The sequence below is a fragment of the Phalangium opilio genome, unplaced genomic scaffold (genome assembly GCF_054372755.1).
Source record: "Phalangium opilio isolate 3A_F unplaced genomic scaffold, DU_Popi_V2 ptg000217l_1, whole genome shotgun sequence".
NCBI classification, from domain to species: Eukaryota; Metazoa; Arthropoda; class Arachnida; order Opiliones; family Phalangiidae; genus Phalangium; species Phalangium opilio.
This window is the reverse complement of record NW_028324218.1, coordinates 11,946,215-11,967,670: the sequence shown is the minus strand read 5'-3', so window position 1 is coordinate 11,967,670 and position 21,456 is coordinate 11,946,215. Positions and strand designations below refer to the sequence as shown.

Below are 21,456 nucleotides of genomic sequence, written 5' to 3'. Positions count from 1 at the left end.
GTAAAACTCTTGTACTGAATCTGTTTAACCAAAGATTTAGATACAGTTCTTAGTGAAATTTTGTGCATTACCATCTTAACCATTGAACCCGATGGGCACTTGCCCAGGAGCCCCACCAACATAGGGCACTATGGAGGGGGCTTTTTATTTATGTATATCTATTGAAGGTGAAGCCTCATAGATTTTAACATTTTCAAGCGACCATAACTCGGGTTCTACAAATAGCTTCATCTCTTTTTTTTTTCTTCTTAATTTAGAATGACATTTCTAGGGCATCATGAAGTCCAAATTGTGATAGCTATTTTAATTTAAAACCTGATTCCAGAAGCAAAAACATGCTTTGGGAAAACATATCCATTCGCTCGTTGTACATAGAAATAAAATTGCATTAAACATGCTTGGTCGTATATTGGTGTTATGGTCTATACGCCAAGTTTCTGGCAATAAAATAAGGTTACGATAGCTACTGTTGTAGCTATCATGTATGGTACAAATTTATGCATAAAATTGCGTACTGTACGTTGCATGACATACTAATGGTTAAACTGTATGTAAAATTTGAAACTGCATTTTCAAAATATTTATTTTAGGTGATGTACTTGTAAATATAGTTTTAAAGTCGTAACAGTGGTGATGAATTACTCAGACATTGTACGGTATGGTTGTTGCATGCTATCCATTGAATGTCGCATTTTGTTCTAATTTTGTCAAGGGCTCAGTGGGAAAACCGTTACGCTTTCAGGGAAGGGATGCGCAGGAATTTGAAGATGACGTTTCAGGGAAAAGTCTACAACTTCCTCGAAAGACCGACTGGTTGGAAATGCTTCGTATATCATTTTACAGTGTAAGTTAGCAGTGCCGTTTAGCATCCTCTAATTCATTTACGATTACCAAATTGTGTGCTTTATCTAAATGCTAAAAGGAAAAGTGCAGGTAACATAACATTATACCTTAAAAGAAAGGGCCTTTTTCTAAATATAAAAAGAAAATTATATAATCTCTTATTACAAAATAATTAGCATTTAATTAGTCTTAAAAACAAGGACTACTGAGCTATCCGCCATTGGTTTAGTATAGCGTCTGCTAAATCGAACCTCTTACCCCTAAACAGATTGGTTGAATTCTCACAGGCTGAGAGAGGTAAGGGATAAGGTAGGGCATAGTCCACTTGATCACGCCGTGAGAGGTTCCATTTGGCAGACGCCACTAAACCAATGGCGGATGGCACAGTAGCCCTAATTTTTAAGCCTAATTAAATGCTAATTATTTTGTATTTAGAGAAACTTTTTTTGTATTTTTGCTTTTATATTTAGAAAAGGCCGTTCTTATAAGCTATAATTTAATGTTACGTTATCTTAACTTTCCCCAATATGAGATATTCCGGAGTTTACGAAATTGACTGAGAGATTAGTTTAAAACCTTAAGCGATCCAGAAAAAGCACTGACGCTTTTCAATAGGCCTTTATAGAAAGTTTTTACGGCTTGCGCACCTTGTTGATTTGTCCCTCCGCGCCTGCGTATTATAACAGCCATACGTCACCAAAATTCTCTCTGACGTGACGTCACTAACCTTAACCGTTAAGCCTAGGCTTCCATAGCCCATTTTAAGCGATGGATACACAGAAGAACGAGTAAGTTATTTTAAATATTAATTAATTAGAGGAACAAACGCGTTAAAAAAAAGCCCACCATTTTATCAGTCTGCTTTATCTCTCCAAATCTTGCCTCCAGTTCGTGTTTTTTATAACACAAAACTGGCTGAACTGAACTGACTCAATTTGAACTGCAAGAGGGGCCAAGTACCCATAATTCTTTTAAAACTTTCTGTAAAGGCCTATTAGGCTTAACACTTTCAAGGTCTTGTAAAATCTCGGAGGAACCAACTTAACAAATTTCGACTTTCGAAATACGGAGTATTATGGACTTCAGGCGAAATTAAATCGCTTTTATCTTGGGTACTACCATAGGAAAATTATATATTGCTCCCAATAAGTATGAAACGTAGTACATTTTCATACTACAGCATTTGCTTCCCAAATTTGACGCGCTTACGTTTTTACGCCCCGTGGGAGAAGTTTCGGTATTACGAGTAAAAGGGGGACGAAACCACCGCCGCCACTTAAGGTGTCCGCGAAAGGCACGATGGGCCGGTGTAATATCGCCGCGCCCGTAGAGAAACAAGATACTCCTTACCTCTACCAGTGTAGGCGCTAGCCTCGTTCGTCAAAATCTCGCGCCATCTATTAATTTATTATGATAATTTTGACACGTACTTAATCAGTTATAATTATCATAATAATAATAACGTCTAGACCTTTAACTATTTAATTACAATGAAAAATTTGAAATTTTCTAAGCAAATATTTCATCTTTTTAACGCCAAAAACTCTTAATAGGTGGCATTAGAAACTTTTTATAATTTTCAATGGAAGAAAATGCTGTTAACATGGCTTAAATGGAGAGAGTTATATATTATTTTCTTATGGTGTTACCTTCCTAGCTTTGACGCGTTTTGCGTAGCTCTAATAGCCAATCACAAGACAAGAGGATGTGACGTTTCGAATTTACACACCCCCGGACTCCCCCTCCCGAGAGCTATATATTATTTTCTTATGGTACTACGCCTTCGTTCTCCACGGATTTCTTAAACTCATTCGGGAAACGAATAAATGATTGCGTTCTTTTATCCGCATTAGAGAAAGAAAAGAAAATTTAATTGATAAACCTTTTATCGTCTGAGAACTAGCTCAAATAGAAAGATTAGTGCCAGAAAGAAATTATCTTTTGTGCCATGTGGTTTTCTATTGATTCAACTTTTTGAGTTATATTTTTTTAGTCAACTCTGGTTTAGTAACCTGTATAGGCCAGAATTAATAGATGACTTTGGAATGACCATCTTATCTCAAAGGTTTCATGTGAAGAAATGCCATTACCCCAACGCGTTACACCATTTGGAGCTAAGATCTGACAAAAAGGAATGCACAATGCTTTATGTATGGGCGTGTCAAGAACTATATTTTGAAGAAGTAATGTTAGTGACTGGGAAACGTCACGTGACTGTGAGCGTGGAAAGACTCAGCGGATAGGTTCATCGGTAATGCCGATGCCCTTTCTTAATTAAGTGGGGTGGCGTAGCGGTTAGCGCTTCCGCCTCGCAGCAAGAGGATCCCTGGTTCGATCCCGGACTGTGGCACCGGGTGAAAACCTGGGAACAACTCCTTCCTTTCCATCAAACCTTGCAGAGGTGAACGGTAGTAGTTAGTATAGGGAGCTGTAGGTTAGCTGTGGCATAGGGGCTAGCCACCACCCCTCTATCTGCATTGCAAAGGGACCCACCTGTAAACAAGCCACAGGCTTAGTGTGGAAATCCCTTCATAGACAAAGCCTAGATTATTACTAATGCGCTGATAACTCTATTAAATTCAGGCGTATCCACCAGAGATTTATTTGCTAAGCTTGATATAGGCCCCGCCCCTACAAAACACATTGTACATCCATTAAAATAAGTGCTGTTTTCCATAAATTTGGATAAATTACTTGAATGAGCTCAATCATCAGAAACACAAGTAGAATAATCTTACATTAGATTATTCACCTTGTGGTTCTATATTTGAAGAGATGTGTTGTCTGAAAGAGGCTATAGAAGGAAGTGAAGCGACAAGGTTCCTAAAAAGTCTTTCTTCCATGAGAGATTTTGAAAAGATGCACATAGTTGGTTCAATTAATCAATATATTTGCTTTTCAGGTTTTTAGTTGTACTTATATGCCTCATATTGAGTGTTCTCTCTACCATTGACGATTATATGGATTTTGCCATTGACACGTTGTTTTGGATGGTACGTTTCGAGACGTTCAGTATTGATTGAACTTTATAAAAGTCAAGCTCAAAAATACAAATATCAGTTCACAAGCTTTCTCGGTTTGTCAGACTATCAGATTAGCAGTGCGGAGTTTTGATCAATAAACATGGCTTAAAATTTTATTTTAGCCCTTTAACCTGTGTAAACCTTCAATATTATTCTGGATAGTTCAAATCAACATCCTAATCTCACAAAATAGATGGCCATAAGCAACGCTTTGCAACTTAATTCAGTTTATGATATAGCACTTTGGCAATAAAACATTTATTGTCACTACTAGATAAGTTCGGCGCTGTGTGTGGACTGCCTCAATTGCCCTTTGGGTTATATATATATATATATAAAATTGCTAATAAGTTTAGTCGTTTATGAGAAGAAGGAACGGTTATATTAAAAACGGGGCAACCAAGTATGGATATTCTTCTCAAGGGCTCCATACGTTTATTCACTTTATTGCCACTTTGTTGACTCTGGCATTTCTGTAAACATAGAAATAGCAAAATAAAATCAGTAAAGCTAAAACATCAGTAAAATATATAAATTAATTAACCAAAACAAAAAACTTGGGGAACACGGAACACGTATTAACTTAGTACATAATTACAAAGCCAAAAATTTAGACAATAATCATTGTCACGGGATCTAAAAAGCATGGGTTTGTAACCCATTGTTTAAAGAGATACATTAAACCTTGTTGTTATAGTGTTTGAAAGAACAGAATTGAAATGAGCTAATTTCAATTAAAACTATATCCTACTGTAAATCCCTATACAGTATCCCCGCGTAACACCCACGCATTGGGAGAATGATCTACACCGTTCACTGTATAACTGTGTCATCTATTAATGCGAGACTGAGAGGCCAAAAAAAACCCACTTTTTGGAAATGTATATAGTAGATCAAAATAGGTTAGCCTAGTGAGATTTTTTGCTTCTTCGTGTATAATAGATTTTTCAATTTCCTGGAGAGAAGCTTGATTTTTATTCGCATCATTCGATTGCAATTTATTCTTATTTCATTTTTTCGTCTGTTCCCCTAGGAAACGGTTTTAGTTGTATTTTTCGGGGTGGAATACGTGGTTCGATTATGGGCGGCAGGATGTCGCAGCAAATACATGGGCTTTTGGGGACGGCTCAGATTCGCCAGGAAACCCATTTCAATTATAGGTAATTCACTTTCTCTCAATTTTATTTTTTATTTTCTTTTTGAAACCGGAAATTAGAAATTGGGTCGGGGATCGTACAATTTTTATTAGCTTCATTCGGGTTCGTCTTTAGCAATATATTTTATATTAAAATATTGAATTAAGAAAAATGTAGTAGGACTTCAATAAAGTCTTTACAGAGGAGAGGGAGGCTCAGTATCGTCTGAATGATGTGGGAGTAGGACGAAAAATTCGGTATGTGGATCCAAAAACGTTATATAGGGCTTCAAAGTTGCCAGTCCACAAAAATACTTTTGTCTTTTAAGTCTTATATAACGTCCTTAGACCCACAAACCGGATATGTAGTCTTAGCCCCATGTCAAGCAGACGATACTGCAGCCACTCCCAGGGCCAGAAATAAGCACAGGAGACTGGACATTGTTCAATAAAATTTTAAAATGTCCCATGATATTTTTAAAATCTAAGGGGGTTAAAGAACATTTTGACCAATAAATTTTTCCGAAGTTTTGATAGCTTGACTATGAAGATGCGACACTATTTATGCACACTCCAGTGTAAAATGTCCAATAAACACATGTTCTATAAGAAATTTTTCTTATTTCCGGCCACTACCCTTGTTTGAAAAGGATCTGTAGCTATACGAACAAGTATCTTTATAATCTTTTTCTGTAATCATTTTGTATGAGTTTTTTTGAGTAGAAATTAGACCAATACACATCCATTTATGTCTATCGCAGACAATTGGTACTACCGAGGTTACTGAGGGTTTACCCGATGAAGAATTTTATATATTTCGAAGTCAACTATTAAATTCACAACCTTTTTTCAGATTTAATTGTCGTAGCAGCATCAGTAATTGTACTCTCAGTTGGATCCAACGGTCAAGTGTTTGCAACATCAGCCATTAGGTGCCTTTTTTTTAAATATTGCAAAGAGGAGCTAACTGTTGTAATAAATTGACGTTTATTCAACACAGGGGAATTCGTTTCCTGCAGATTCTCCGAATGTTACATGTTGATCGTCAAGGCGGAACCTGGCGCCTATTGGGTTCTGTTGTTTTCGTCCATCGTCAGGTAAGCAGGTTTCGAACTGAATGCTTTTGCTGTGCCATGGAAAATGCCAACTTAAGTATACAAACCAAGGTTCCATATCTCATATTTCGTATTTGGCTACTAGTAAATTCAATGCCCTGAATCTATGCATGCATATGTTTGAGAACTCTTTGATGGACTATTGCATTTTCAGTACTCTTGGCTAAAGATATTAGTTTTGTAGGGAAAATGATCTGAAATGATACAAGATTTAATTTGAAACGATAGTGATCATACTTTTTGAGTAAAATATCTCAGAACTAATGGGAAAATAATCGAAATGAAAAATATCAGACTCCAAATGTTATCCAGTGTTTAGGAAATTGTTTTAGCATAAATATCTCGGTAAAAAGTGAAGAAATCGTTATGTTCCTACAGTTAAAGGCGAGAGAAAGCAAAATTTCCCACACTTTTTTTCATGTAAAAAGTACAACGGAACACTATTGTGAAGAGATAATAGAATAAAAAGAAAGGACTATTTCTTTGACTAAGTTCGTTAGCACCATAATTAATCGAGACGCCACTAGGGCTCGTGAACAGTCCTATGGTTACTAACGACGTGGATATGTTTAAATAGTAAATTGACTCCCAACTAGGCCAAAAAGTGGCCAACAAATTTACGTTACACTCGCAGATGTAAGGCGGCTCTAAATTGAGAAGGAATTAGCTAGGTTAACGAGCATCGTGAGTGGTGAAGTTTGAAAATCTGCCCATGCGCAGAAAATAATCCGTATTTTTCGTCTCACTCGCAAAGTGGTTTAAGTAATTTTGTCTCTCCTCATCGGGCGCCTATTAGTATTTATATGTATCCATGGTAACAATAAAGTTCACAATATGTAGCGGACGATTTATTACTTAAAATTATTGTTTTTGTACACGTAAACAAGTTATGGAAGTACTCCTAGGGTATATCATATCTTATTAAAAAAAGTTTAGGGCCTGGAATACAAAAGAAACATTTTTGTATTTTTATAACACAATGATCAATCTTACCCCATGGAATAAGTAAATCAATATTGTTGAAATATAAATGGTATAGAAATGTTTATCGTTCATTGCAGGAATTGATCACAACTTTGTATATTGGCTTTCTTGGATTGATATTTTCTTCCTACTTCATGTACCTCGCAGAGAAGGATGACGAAGGCGAAGGTACTACTTCCGACTTCACCAGCTATGCAGACGCTCTCTGGTGGGGAGTGGTAAGATTGATGTCATTTTTAATACTTTATGTGCAATATGAAAAATAACTCGAAGGAGATATATAACCTACCTTATGAAGTGGAATATCCCTCATAGCCAAATTTCAGTCAGTTAAAATACTGTGATTCAGCAGTCATTCATTAATTTATTATGTTCTCTGTCAAGAGAATTGATGAAGGCATGAATATATGCAGGTAAAAGGAATCAATGTGCCCCTTATCCACCATGTTAATTTCTATGCGGGTTTTGTGTCCTAAATTATTTTCAAAATGACAGGAAAACAGTTTTGGCCCTTTTTTAGTTTTTAGCGCCATCTATTGATGGCTAAAAACTAATGCATTTATACCGAAAATTTACTACCCCCACTTTTACCCCTTTCACCCCCACTTTTTCCCCCTTTCCCCCCTCTTTTCCCCCCATTTCCCCCTTTTTTTAGTGCCTTTCCCCCCTATATTACCCCCTTTTTTCCCCCATTATATCCTATGTTACGGCTGGTTGGGCGTCTTAACCCCGCCTTTTCGCGTTAATTTATTCAAATTTATTCATAATTCATAAATAATGCTCTAAAACGCTAACAGATGTACCTAGGGTAGCTAAGCTTCATATTATTTTATTTCGTAAATTTCCAAATCCCCAACGGGACTCGAACGCTCCAACGTCAACGCTACGGTTTGGAAACCCGGTACGCTAGAACTGCGCCACAGAATGCTTATATAAACCTTTGCTTTCATGAGATATAAGCTGGGATAGAAATCCATCTCGAGTCTAGGCGCGTTTGCGGCGTTTCGCGCTAAGAGAGAGAAATTAAATAATCGCCCACTACCACGTTAATATGACGTTAAGTCGGCCTCAAAGTCACGTCTGAAGCTTAGAGTTCTTTTCCTAAAACCTTATCAGTCTTGAATGTAGAGAGAAACGAATTAGCAGGCAAAGTTCACCATGAGTTAACCAATGATATCGTCTCTTGAAAACTCGTCTGCTACTCTACTTAGTTAAGCGAGCAGTCCACGTTTACAAGTGAGATTAATGATAACTTTATAAATAATGATGTTTAAAATTAACCGATTGAGGAAGTTACAATAGTTCAATATATATTATTCTGTAATTTAATTAAGATTAAAATAAATATATATTCACGAGTGAGATTAATGATCATAATGGTAGATAATGATGTTTCAAGTAAGTTAATTGAGGAATTCACTGTAGATTAATTAATATTATACTTTAATTTAATAAATATTATACTTTAATTTAATTAATATTATACTTTAATTTAATTAAAATTGAGGAAGTTACAATAGTTCAATATATATTATTCTGTAATTTAATTAAGATTAAAATAAATATAAATTCACGAGTGAGATTAATGATAATTATAAATAATGATGTTTCAAGTAAGTTAATTGAGGAATTTACTTTAATTTAATTAATATTATACTTTAATTTAATTAATATTATACTTTAATTTAATTAATATTATACTTTAATTAATATTATCATGATACTATAGTTTATGATAACTTTACAAATAATGATGTAGTTTAGTTAAGTTTAAAACTAACCGATTGAGGAAGTTACTATAGGGTTGGTACTGGTAATTATGGACACTTTTTGCAAATCTTTGAATAACTTCCGTGGAGCTAACGTTAGACACCAGAAACTTTCAGGATATGAAATATGATTCTTTATACACAATTCGCTGTTTTCAGCTTTTTAACTCTCTTAAATTTTGCACAATATCCTATTTCCCAATCCCCTCGGAGGACCCCAATTGTGAACAATCGCTGGTAAATGTAAACACCCTGACCCTAAATACTGAAGGAGGTAGTGAATGAACACTGGACCCAAATGTGAACAACAATGATAATCAAATGGGAGGAATAAAAAAGGCCCTAGGAAAGGACAGGGTTGCCACAGTACCTGGAAATCCTGGAAAATCTGGAAAAGTCAGGGAATTTAAAAATGGGCCGAAAAGGTCAGGGAAAAGTCAGGGAATTTGATTTTAGTGGGTAAAACTTCTGGGAATAAGTCTTTATTGAAAGAGTAATGAAAGTTTCTCCTCATGCTCTCTCAACACAGAAAACTCTAGATTAATCCTTAAAAATGTCTAGAATTGTTTTTGTAAAGTAAATGCTCTCTTAGACTGTTATTTATAGTTAAAATGTTTCTTATTTGTATTGGTGCAACAAATACATGGGAAAATTTAATGTTGAGAGTTTATTTAATTATAACCACTTGAAACGTGCAGTAAACATTCACTTTTTCGGCCTAAAAGGTCAGGGAAAATCTGAGAAAAAGGTCAGGGAATTTGGTTCTGAAAATTCCGTGGCAACCCTGAAGGAGCTACCATTACGTAGGGCCTAAATCCATGCACCTAGATTAAAGTTTACGCAGATGTGATAAGTGATAATAGGATACCTCGCATAACAGCTGTCTCATTTTCTCGCTTTCCCGCCCAATAAGTAGTCGTAGCTACCGCCCTCTTACCGCTAAATTGATAAACTTACTAATGGCGCGAAATTTGAGTCTTTTTTGGGTCAATGATGTATTTTAAAGTTAATATTATAACTTTTACTTTTATTTTTTAGTAAAATAGCTTAAAAAGGATTCTAATTAACCTTGAAACAATTGAATTTTTACCTGGTTTTTTCCAACTCTAAAATCGAATTCCGAATCGAAACCACAGATATTAATATCAATTTTATAGTGAAAAACGTGATCTATCTAACGATTAAAGGTTTGTTATCGTGGGATTATTTTAACTCTTCCTAGAGCTTATTCCCCGATGGTATTGTATTAAGCAACACCTAAAATTGGCATCAACTTAAGTTGATTAGTCCGAGTTGGTGTGTATATAGGTTCGTATCTTTCATCCACGTATTCCTACAATGTTCATACCATTTTTATCGTAATCCTCAATATTCAATCTACAAATAGAGCCCTTTTAAAAGGAATTTAAGCCGCCCAAAAATTAGCTACAAAATGTTAAAGAAAAAATAGAATCGTTCACATTTACCAGTACCGACCCTAGTTTAAAAAATATTATTCTGTAATTTAATTAAGATAAAGTTCTGTAGGTTAAGTTTAAAATGAACCTAATGAGTAAGTTACTGTAGTTTATTACTAGATTGATTTTATTCATAATAGGAATGCTATTTTACAAACAATGAAAAAAAAAAACCCGAAATGCTAAATTAGCTGGGGTCATCTTATAATGCATATAGTAATACTAATTCTTGTCACTAGAAGGCGGTAAAAACTATATGACTGGGTCATCTTGTTGACATTGCCTTGATGGTTTTAATTTTTATTCAAAACCATAAAATACTACAATCTCTATAAAAACATAATGAACGTACGCTACCTTGCTCGTACGACATTGAAAGGCTTGCTAATCTTAATAATGTAATTTTTCGTCGAAAGAATATTGCACTTTTGTAGAGCTCGGAATTTTCTATCCATTATTCACAAGTTATTGGATAACCGATTATTTATAAACAAATCCTGTGGATATAATGTGATTTAACGTGCAAGTTCGCTGCATAATTTTCTTGTATAGATAAAGATAAAATGACGTGAACAATGGATAGATAATGCCGAGCCACTTTTGTAAACGCGCCCAAATTAAAATTAAGTAAATATTGACATAAAGTAAGATATCTCCCATTGGTTATGCTATAAATTTATAAAGGAAGACTTGTTATCATGTTATAAGGCATTGGGGTTTGATTGAGAATGGGATCAGCAAAATACGGCCAATTCTAGAAACGTATCACCATTTGTTAATGTTTATACCTATTGCCAATCTGGGTAGTGGATATTCGATTATTTAGGCGTACAGTTGTGGGTGTTATATGATATTTAATTTTAGAGTACAAGCTAATAAAGATAAAATGACGTGGATAATTGATTAAAAATGCCGAGTTCTAATGTTTTAACTCGTAATCACCCACTAAAGGGAGGGTGAAGTAGAAAATCATGTGATTTTTTATCGATTCTTCTGCAAATTTTAAGACCAGTCTGCATAGTGAAACTTTCAGGAAATACTTCCGAATGATTTTAAAATTCAAATTAGGTTCAGATTTTAAGGATATTTTTAAATAAGGACCTCCGACCAATCGCGTAACGCCCTGCCTTTTTATTAACAAAATTCTCGTGGCACGTTCCGTGCCGAATGAAATTTATCGCGAGATTTGATAAAATTTGCGCGCGACGTGACAATCGTGGCGCGAGACATGGAGCGTGCCACGAGAATTTTGTTAATAAAAAGGCAGGGCGTTACGCGACTGGTCAGAGGGGCTTGTTTCAAATTATTCTTAAAATCTGAACCTAATTTCAATTTCAAAATCATTCGGAAGTATTTCCTGAATGTTTCACTGTGCAGACTGGTCTTATAATTTGCTGAAGAATCGATAAAATATCACTTGATTTTCTACTTCACCCTCCCTTTAAATAGGCCATTGAGTGTCATACTTATTACCTGCTTTGAAACCAAACTTAGAAGTGACAGATTTTAACCGAAACTTTGTTATTGATTGATGGTCGTTTTCTTAAAAACCCCATATATCACTATGAGGAATCGCTGCTTTATTATAGATAACCGTTACAACGATAGGCTACGGGGACACTGTGCCTAAAACGTGGATTGGAAAGATTGTTGCATCATGTTTTTCCGTCTTTGCAATTTCCTTCTTCGCTTTGCCAGCGGTAAGTGTCACATCTTTAATTTTAAACGTACATTATTTAAAAATTTTGTCGTGGCAATTTCTTTAGGGCATATTAGGTTCTGGCTTTGCTCTGAAGGTGCAACAAAAACAAAGACAGAAACACTTCAATCGACAAATCCCTGCTGCTGCAACATTAATACAGGTAAATTCTATTGCTTCTCTGGTTGCTTTTCATTGAATATGTTGATTTGTTCATGGGTATGTGTAAATATTGTGGATTGAAATCACTTTCCTTTCACGAGGCATTTCGTTTAGGCGTCCATTGAGAAGAGAAAAAATATGACTCCTACCCTCAAAATTTGTGAGTAAGGCACAAATTCGTATTTTTTCTCTCTGCGCATGAGCGAAATTTTAAACTGACCATTCGGGATTCTCCGGAGAGCTTTAGTTCTTTTTCCCCACGTGACCTAATACCGTACATTTGGTGGCCGGCATTTGGGCCAAGTTGGGTATCCATAATACCTGAAAGGGATAATAGAAGAAGGATGACACTCTGTATCCTCTTAATACTTTAGTTATGTATCATGATTCTTCCCAGGCTCACCCTTCATGCTTTCTCTCTTGCTCATCAAACTATCAAAAACTTCAGATAGGCATTGCACCGTGGGGTGAATTCTATTACTATCTGGTACTAAATCCTCGGCAATCAACCCTTAACCCTCGTCTTGACGTGGGACAAAAATCCACAAGTGCGCCTTGGCAAATAGTTAAGCGCTAATGATAAGGGAACTATTTATCGCGTATGTGATTCAGTTTAGTAACATTGCTCCAAATGTTAAGGGATGTCGGGAAGAATAATTTTACAATTACCCCGCTCTGAGGTACACGTCCCTCGAAGAGAAGAATTATATACTTCTGATAATGCGTAGTGCACATCCATGTGTTCATGTCAATTTTCTTTTCATGTGAACAATAAGTTAGGAAGCAGCATAAGTTTATAAGATATGTTCCATAAGTGTGTCACTCGTTAATGAGAGCTTGTCATGAAGTGACGTAGGTGAAACGTCATAGATTCTCGTAAAGCGACGCCTAGTGAGGCGCTGTCAAAGGCTTAGTACAGACTGAAGAGGAGGATGGACTGCAAAACCGAGTGTAGTCAATTCTCACGTCGTTCTTGAACTAGCTCTCATTAAGCCTCTAACATTACGAAGTATGGGTAGTGACATACTTATGGAACATATCTTATAAACTTATGGAAGCAGTGATATGGAAATTTGAATTTTTTTGCAGTGTTTATGGAGGTGTTACGCAGCTGACAGGTCTTTCAAATCCGTCGCCACATGGAAACTCCATTTAAAGGAGCAGCCAACACCATCTGCCAATAACTTTAGTACACCATTAATTAAGGTAATTCATGATTACAGACACTTTTCAAAATTCGGGGGTCAACTAGAGTCTGGTGTTTGACCACCTTTGTTTCTTAAAGACCGACTTCCATCGAAAAGGGTTTTAGCGAACTGAAAACCAAGCATCGAGACTAACAATGAAGCGACCGTGCCGATTTTCGAATCCCCGCTGAGTCAAAAGCTGGAAGAGTTCTCGCTAACTGAAAGCCGTGCAATGTGGTTCTAGAGAACTGAAGACGAACAAATGAAATCCTTTTAAATTTATTTCCTCTCGAATTTTTGCTTTCCCCTGAAGGAAATTCTCTATTGCGTATCTTCAGTTCACTAGAACCACATTGCACGGCTTTCAGTTTGCTAGAACCCTTCCATCTTTTACCCCAGCGGGGATTCGAAAATCGGCATGGTCGCTCCATTGTTAGTCTCGATGCTCGGTTTTCAGTTCGCTAGAACTGTTTTCGATGGAAGTCGGTCTTTAAATGGAATACCAGGAATTTGTTTCCAAAGTCGCTAGATATGGCTTGAAAAAAAGGACTTTGTGGACCAATGTTTGGTCTTATCAGACTATGTTGCACATTTTGAAAAGGATCTATTTTCTGTATTCTTAACTAATTTTTGTGTGTTTTTAGGCAGCAAAAAAAGCCAGTGTACTCAAAAGACGCAAATCCAAGTTAAAGATGGAATTAAACGCCACTGGTCCGAGCGTTATCCAAGAAACGCCGAGCAAAGAGTTTGAGAGCGAAACTGACGGAGGTTCTATTCGAAACAGAAGGGAAACAAAATCACAAATTAGTTCCGAAGTAGTATCCGATGAAATAGAGATAGATATAGACGAGCCTCCCAGAATAACCACGTGAGTTGTCGCACCAGGAAACATTCACGTTTCAATAGCCTCCGCGTAACCTTAACTAAATAGTACGTAAAATGCAAGGCGTTCATACACATGTATTGTGCACAACGTTTTGACGATTTAATAACTACAAGGCACTGACATACAATACAATTTTATTGCACAGGCTTCTGCTAGTACACTTGATTTAGTGTTCGGCGGAATATTGACAAAACGTTTTTCTACACAGATGTACTATTATTTCCAGGTTAACCGAAGCCCATAAAAATGCCATTAGAGCTATTAGAAAGATAAAATATTTCGTATCCAGAAGGAAATTCCAAGTAAGAACCGAGCTCAAATTATTGAAGCACCGTATTAACAGCAACTTAACTTTTCATTGCAGCAAGCAAGAAAGCCTTACGACGTTCGAGACGTCATCGAACAATATTCTCAGGGTCATTTAAATATGATGGTGCGAATAAAAGAACTGCAAAGAAGGTATTGTGCGTCATTAGCATCTACGCCACTGTTTCTCTGACGCTTTTTTGAAGTTTTAACTCATCATTGGAATTACTTGTTTATTTGAAAGTATTCCGAAACGTAACTTCGATATAATTTTTAAGTTATTGGATGGAGTAGACCACGCAAAACCGCACACTTTTTCTATGTAAAATTTAGCTAAAAAAAGTATTTTTTTTTCCTTTAACATTGCGGGTCGGTGTCAAGTCTTATCTAAAAGGGCCTACTGCAGAATACAAACAAGTTGGGAAACCAAAATAAACCTCTCCGAGTAGAGACGCAATTAAGAAGTTTTCCTTACATAATTAAAGAAATATAATTGGTATTATTTTAATCTTCATTAATTTAGCTTAATTTTAGTTAAATCGTTTTAAGAAACTTTATTCCTGAAAATCCGCAATTGTGAACCTTGGGAGGCTAGACGTTTCTCGTAGCCCTAGCCCATCGCCGCGCACATATTAACCCTAACGATGATATTGGGGTAGAAGCCAATATTGCTTCCGCGAACACGTTTGCTCCGATTTGCCAACTGCAAACGCGCTGACAGACACACACACAGATACATCCAGTGTAATACCTCTCCGTGACGTTATCGTCACTCGGAGAGGTAAAACGTTTCTAGGAATCTAGCTAGTATAGTGAAATTTTGTTTAACACAGGCTATTCGAACACAACTGTGTTTAATTCAAGGAAAATTCTCCTAAATGAAGTCTATTTCTTCCTAGTTAAGTGAAATAACAAATTATTTGGGTTAATTTTATAAAAGAAAACTGTCTCGCTAGAAAACTGTTTATCAACGCTCTGAGATTATATACTAAGAATATTAAAACATTTAGTAAGTGCTATTTCACATTATGCAATGTTAACCCTTAAAATTTAAAATTCGCAGGTTAGATCAAACATTAGGAAAACCTGGATCACACCTAACAGAGAAATCCATGAAGCCTATGACTATCGGCACAAGACTGCACCAACTTGAACAGCAAGTGAGTTTTTGAGTATAAAAACATTTTCACTGAAAAATAATTGCTCTTGCATGCGCATGACAAAGCACGCTTCCACTTGGAAAAAGTTTCCAATAATCTTGAAAGGACAAATTGAAATATGATGGTCCTTTCAAGAATCTTATTGAGTCCCGAAAAGACACGTGGTCTGCGGAATAGTTCTTGTCAGTTAAAATTTACTTCTTGAGCTTTATACATGTAACCGGAAGTAGGTGCATTTGGGAACTTTCCGTTTAGATGGAGATTGATCCCTTATGATAGAAAGGGACCCACCCGAAATGAAGCCACGGGCTTAGTGTGGATGTTCATTCGTAGATAAAGCTTAGTTTAGTTTAAACAATCGGTATTGAATTAACCTTATAATTTTATGTCAATTTTATGTGACGTCAAACTGCAAGATAACCTAACATTTTATTTTTATAAAAACTTTCCTGATCAAAGACTATACGCATTCACAATTCGCAACGGTCACCTGAGCATGCGCAGAGACGCAATTACAATTCTTTTAAATAACCGATATATAAGATTTTCGTTTATTCGTTAACTAGATGGCACTGACTTCATTTTCAATCTGCATGTTTTATTAACCATTGGTGACCACATATACCTCTTTCGAGACAATTGCGACAAACTTTACACTTTACCATATTATATCTAGCTTTCGGGAGTTGAAAGAAAGATGGACGCCGTTCTTCAAGCCTTGCATACAATAGTGGAACGAGTGTCCGTCGTTCCAGCATCACCAATTCACCCAGCACTCACAGAGGATATACCACCTGTAGAAACAACCAACATGTAATAGTCAACATGTGTCTGCAACTGTTCATCTTGTACCAAACAACACCACTTTTTACCGTGTGATTGGAATCCAAAATTGGATGTACCACCACTACCGAAATATAACGCATATCCATACGAATTCCGCGCGTGAGCGTAGATATATATTTAAAGTATATTTCTTATAAATTTAGCTCTCTAAGAAAGGACCATCATTGGTTACTAAGCAATAATGGTTAACAATTGTATTTCCATAGATGCTTCGACACAAAAATGAGATTTTTAACAAAATGGTTATATAAAAAGTTGCAGTATTTTTTGAACTGACAAATAGATGAAAACCACTGAAATGATACAATATTTTAAGAGAAATTTTAAGAAGTGAACTTGATACTTAAAAAGATACCCAAGGACGTGGTGTGTTCCGTAAAGCGTATTTTTATCGCTATAGCACTAGATTTAATTATTTTGTAAATATTGTATATTATAGTTGTAACTTATTATAGACATACACAATGTGAATATGAAACTAAAAATACTCAAAAAACAAACAAACATAATATATTACACTTTGTATATAAAAAAGAGAACTGAAGAAACTGATTGCAGATCGAAGATCGTCAACTAAATGAAGAACGAGTGCCAGGAATAGTGGTGATCCCTTAAATCAGGGTTTCCCAAACGCTGTCTCGTGAGATTTCTGGTCAACTTTCAAACGTAAACAGAGTTGATAGACAAGGTGATGTCTATGCCTCACGGTTGTTTGAAGTCCTTAATGGTCTCAAAATAATCTCTATGTCTCCAGGAGACATATATCTAGTATTCTTGTATAATACAGGTATAAAATCATACTTAAGGGCAAAAAAATAATTGCAAAAAAACAGAAAATATTCTATGAAATGATGTGTCATATTTTTATAATCTGGCAAAATATGTGTTTCAACTTCGAAAACACTGAAGCCTTAAATAGAAAAAAAAATGAACCGAGGGTGTCTGTAAAAAGGCATCTTAACACTGAAATTGAGAAATACAGAAACATTTGTAAGAAGAAAACATTCCAAATTAGAAGCACAATTGAGAACCCTAACTAAATGGCGTGGAAAAAGGTGTTTTGTGGGTTATGTGAACGACAAAAAATTTATTAATTCGTTAAGGGTTCAAAATATCATAAACACGCTATTCTTCTTTGAGCATCTTAGCAGTAAATATTTGCTTAAAACGTTTTGTGTAATTACTAGAGCTCGGCATTATCTATCCATTATCCACGTCATTTTATCTTTATCCATACTCGAAAATTATCCACAGAACTTACATGTTAAATCGTATTATATCCACAACTTTGTTTATAAATAATCGGTTATCCACCAGTTTGTGGATAATGGATAGATAATGCCGAGCTCTAGTAATTACCTTAACATCTATTGCATATAATTGGGTAAACACAGCGATTGCTAGTTAGACCTGCTCCGTTTTCGTTTCTCAAAACAATCCATTTGTAGAACATGACGGTAACATTTACATTACACTAACAGATTTCAGTCGATGAGGCCAAGATTATAAAAGATCCCTCCAAACCTATTTTATGAAAATAAACCGTATTTTTTATGGGAAAGGGGCGTATACTCTAGCTTAAGCTGGAGATTCGTACTTCCCCTAATTACTTCTGATACAACTCAAACCGATGATGGTAAAAATTTCAATCGATTGAAAATGCATTTAAAAATTATCGTCCAAATGTTAATCGATCAAATGATCGTATTGAAACTGATCAAATCTTGTCCCTAATGGTCTGTGCCGGTGTTGTCGAAGTCTAAACACTCCCATGATAGGTTTTATCATGATTTTATCTACTAAATCGAAAAGAAAATGATTATTTCGCTATTAATTTTGAGTTTAACATTAGATTTAATCTTATTTTTCCATATTAAAGCATATTGTAAGGGTTATTTTATCGTGAATTGACCGTTGGTAAACTCTTTACATTATGGGATTTTAATAGCAAACCGATACCGATACTTTACTCATTATCATAAAAATCTGATATCGATATTTTAAATGCCATATGGTTAAAATAATAAAACAATCCGTCTATACACTGGCAACCACTCTGAATTTAATTGCTTCAATTAAAAAGTTAAAATACTTAACTTAATTATCAAATTTGTCTTCTACCAGCAGAGAGAATTTATAATAGGGAGTGGAAGCTCTTGCATTTGACAGCGCTAAATACAATGTAGCTCAAACAAGTAGGCTGCGACGCTAAAACTGGCCAGGTAAATTTCCGATCAGTTGACTCTCCTCTAAATTTTAATGTTTGCCCTTAATCCCTGTTGGTTGTACAATTACCCAATAAGGGTTCGCAATTTCGAGTGCGACTGGCGCCATTTGGAGTTATTTTAAGTCAGACGTTTCCCTTTCCCTAAAAAGGTAGTGCGCATCTCCCCTAGACCCTCCCCCAACATTCTAGACCCACCCTAGGGGGAGACCCACAAAAAATTATACCGGAAATAGACCTGGCCAGTTTTGTTGATCACGTGATTTTTGAGCTACATAATATTCCTCAGTTTCCACTCCCTATGATAAATTCTCTCTGCTACCAGACATAAAAACTAAATTTACGAAATGTTATATATACCCAGCAAAAAGATTTTCAATGAATATGGTCCATGTATCAACTTAAAACGAAAGTATCGGTACCGACTGGACGTTTAACACAAGATATGCCTCAATTCATTTCCAAGGAATGTAGATTGACAATTTATTTTTGATACATGTATCCATGAACAAAGCGTAGAGAATTTGTCTCAGTGACGACAGCCTGAACTTCCATTTGAAACTGATTCTCTAATGGAGTCATATAGTGAAATATATTATCAATAGGGTAGCAGCAAAAACGGATTTATGTACTAAGAACGTCGGATCGTAGCTTTAGCCTCTAGTACCATCCTCGCATACTTTATTGAGAAACTTCGTCTGCTTATATTTTGACTCCACCCACAAATTCTGTATATAGTGATTTCAAGAGATCGAAAATGTCATTCTTATCTCTATTTTCGTGGTTAAATATTTTTTTCCGAAATTACGCACAGTGGTAAAAAAGCAAAGTGGACAACAATGCGAAATAATAATAATAATAACTTTTAATTGTACTACAATAGTAATTTTAGTACAAAGAAAGAAAAACTAGATACTTAAAAAAAGAAACATCAATTATTTATATTCTTAACTTTAAAACTTAATTCCACTAAATCGGGAGTTATATCGCATTGTTGTCCACTTTTCTTTTTTACCACTAGTGCAATTTCGGAAAAAAATATTTAACCACGAAAATAGAGATAAGAATGACATTTTCGATCTCTAGAAGTCGCTATATACAGAATTTGTAGGAGGAGTCAAAATATAAGCAGACGAAGTTTCTCAATAATGTATGCGAGGGTAGTGAATTTGCTACGTTCAACGTTCTTCTTACATAAATCCGTTTTTGGTAGCAGATATACGGGATAAACACCTCCTACATAACGTCAGGCCTCCGCTCACCCAATAATATCTACTCCCCCACTAACCTTCTACTTCATAAAATCCTCCACCTTCTTGATGTAAATGGGAGGATCCTACTTGAAGCCCCGCCCTTTTGCTGTCCCTCTACAACGCTAAAACTATAAAAAATACCGAGAAAAAATATGAGAAGATGAAGCGATATGAGACCCTTTTTTTAAAGTGACCAAAAACTCTTTCGACAAATTGGATATTAATTTGATAATGAAAGGTTATTGGACAACTAAAAAACATTACGTAACAATACAATATAAAAATAACTTAAAGGTGTGGTCAACGCCTTAAAGGTTTGATACTCCTGCGCATGTGAAGTTCCAATGTAAGGTTACCATTTTGGAAGGATTAAAATATTTGCCAACTGTCCAACTCCAGTTGAATGTCAAATAAATTAGAAAAATCAAAACTGATATTCTTAATCAAATAGCTTTACCGTTTGAAAAAATTTACATTTGTAAATAACAAATATGAATTATCAATAGATAGAAAATTTTTAAACCTTTGTAGCACCAAAATTTTTGAAAAATTAAGCGCCTATTGACACCGCTTAACTAAAATTTACAAAACACGGCGTACCTTGCATATCCACAAAAACAACGTCCCTATTGCCTTGTATTTAATAAAGAACAAGAAATATTTGCTAGTTCACGCTTTTTGTGATAAAATAAGATGGTAATGCTTTGCTAACTCCAAATTTTAATTAATACACAGAACAAATTAAGACACATATCTTATATCCCGTGCCTCAAAAGTTCATATTTTGGACATTACCTTTGAAATTTACGTGCGTGAAATTAAAATATTACCCGGGTAATCAATTAAGACTATAAACATATAAACAAAAGTTCATTTGAAGTCCATATCCAATTGTGTATCGATATATTATGATATGTCAATAACAACTTGTCAAAATTAACGATGGTTATGCTTTGCTAACTTAAAAAACTAATCACAACACTGACTAAATCACGACACATATCTTAACTCCCGTGCCTCAACATTTTGAACATTACCTACGGATTTTATGTGCATAAAACTAAAGTTAATACAGTAAAAACTAAACAAATATCAAATCAACCCGTCTTAATTTAAAGTTCTCATCGTATGCTGAATTGTATTTTTATTGATATACATTAAAAGACATTGAGTTTCAAAAACAACTTTGCCAAATTAACATCAATTGTAAAATATTTTGTGGACGATACCACACTGCAAAACATTTAAAAATAGTGTTTTAGTTAGCTTTGATATGTACGTACAATCAGGGATAGATTTAATTTTAGAAGTTGGAATGGAGAGCAGAGTAATCTGGGCGCGCGTCAAAGTTCCGGACCCCTTCCCCGGGATGGGATGGGTATGAAAGAAGAGGCGGGTCATAGCGAC

The 21,456-nt window shown here is 35.4% G+C and overlaps 1 protein-coding gene across 3 annotated transcripts in view; it reads left to right on the top strand.

Annotated features, from left to right (window-relative positions):
- LOC149616327 (potassium voltage-gated channel subfamily KQT member 1-like) overlaps positions 1–19,522 on the top strand; it is a 50,591-nt gene extending 31,069 nt beyond the window's left edge. Inside the window, exons 3-17 of one of the 3 annotated variants that reach the window (XR_016376125.1) lie at positions 713–844; positions 3,746–3,836; positions 4,900–5,026; positions 5,855–5,933; positions 6,002–6,098; positions 7,178–7,318; positions 11,916–12,026; positions 12,093–12,188; positions 13,277–13,393; positions 14,019–14,242; positions 14,469–14,562; positions 14,625–14,719; positions 15,630–15,726; positions 16,403–16,694; positions 16,779–19,522. Coding sequence is in view for 2 of the 3 variants with exons in the window: in XM_089857608.1 (XP_089713734.1) it covers positions 713–844; positions 3,746–3,836; positions 4,900–5,026; positions 5,855–5,933; positions 6,002–6,098; positions 7,178–7,318; positions 11,916–12,026; positions 12,093–12,188; positions 13,277–13,393; positions 14,019–14,242; positions 14,469–14,562; positions 14,625–14,719; positions 15,630–15,726; positions 16,403–16,543 (1,642 nt within the window). In the remaining variant the exon portion in view is untranslated. Of the gene's footprint in view, positions 1–712; positions 845–3,745; positions 3,837–4,899; positions 5,027–5,854; positions 5,934–6,001; positions 6,099–7,177; positions 7,319–11,915; positions 12,027–12,092; positions 12,189–13,276; positions 13,394–14,018; positions 14,243–14,468; positions 14,563–14,624; positions 14,720–15,629; positions 15,727–16,402 lie in introns of all 3 variants that reach the window. The other 2 variants (XM_089857609.1, XM_089857608.1) reach the window with 2 other exon arrangements.
- The last annotated feature ends 1,934 nt before the right edge of the window (positions 19,523–21,456 follow it).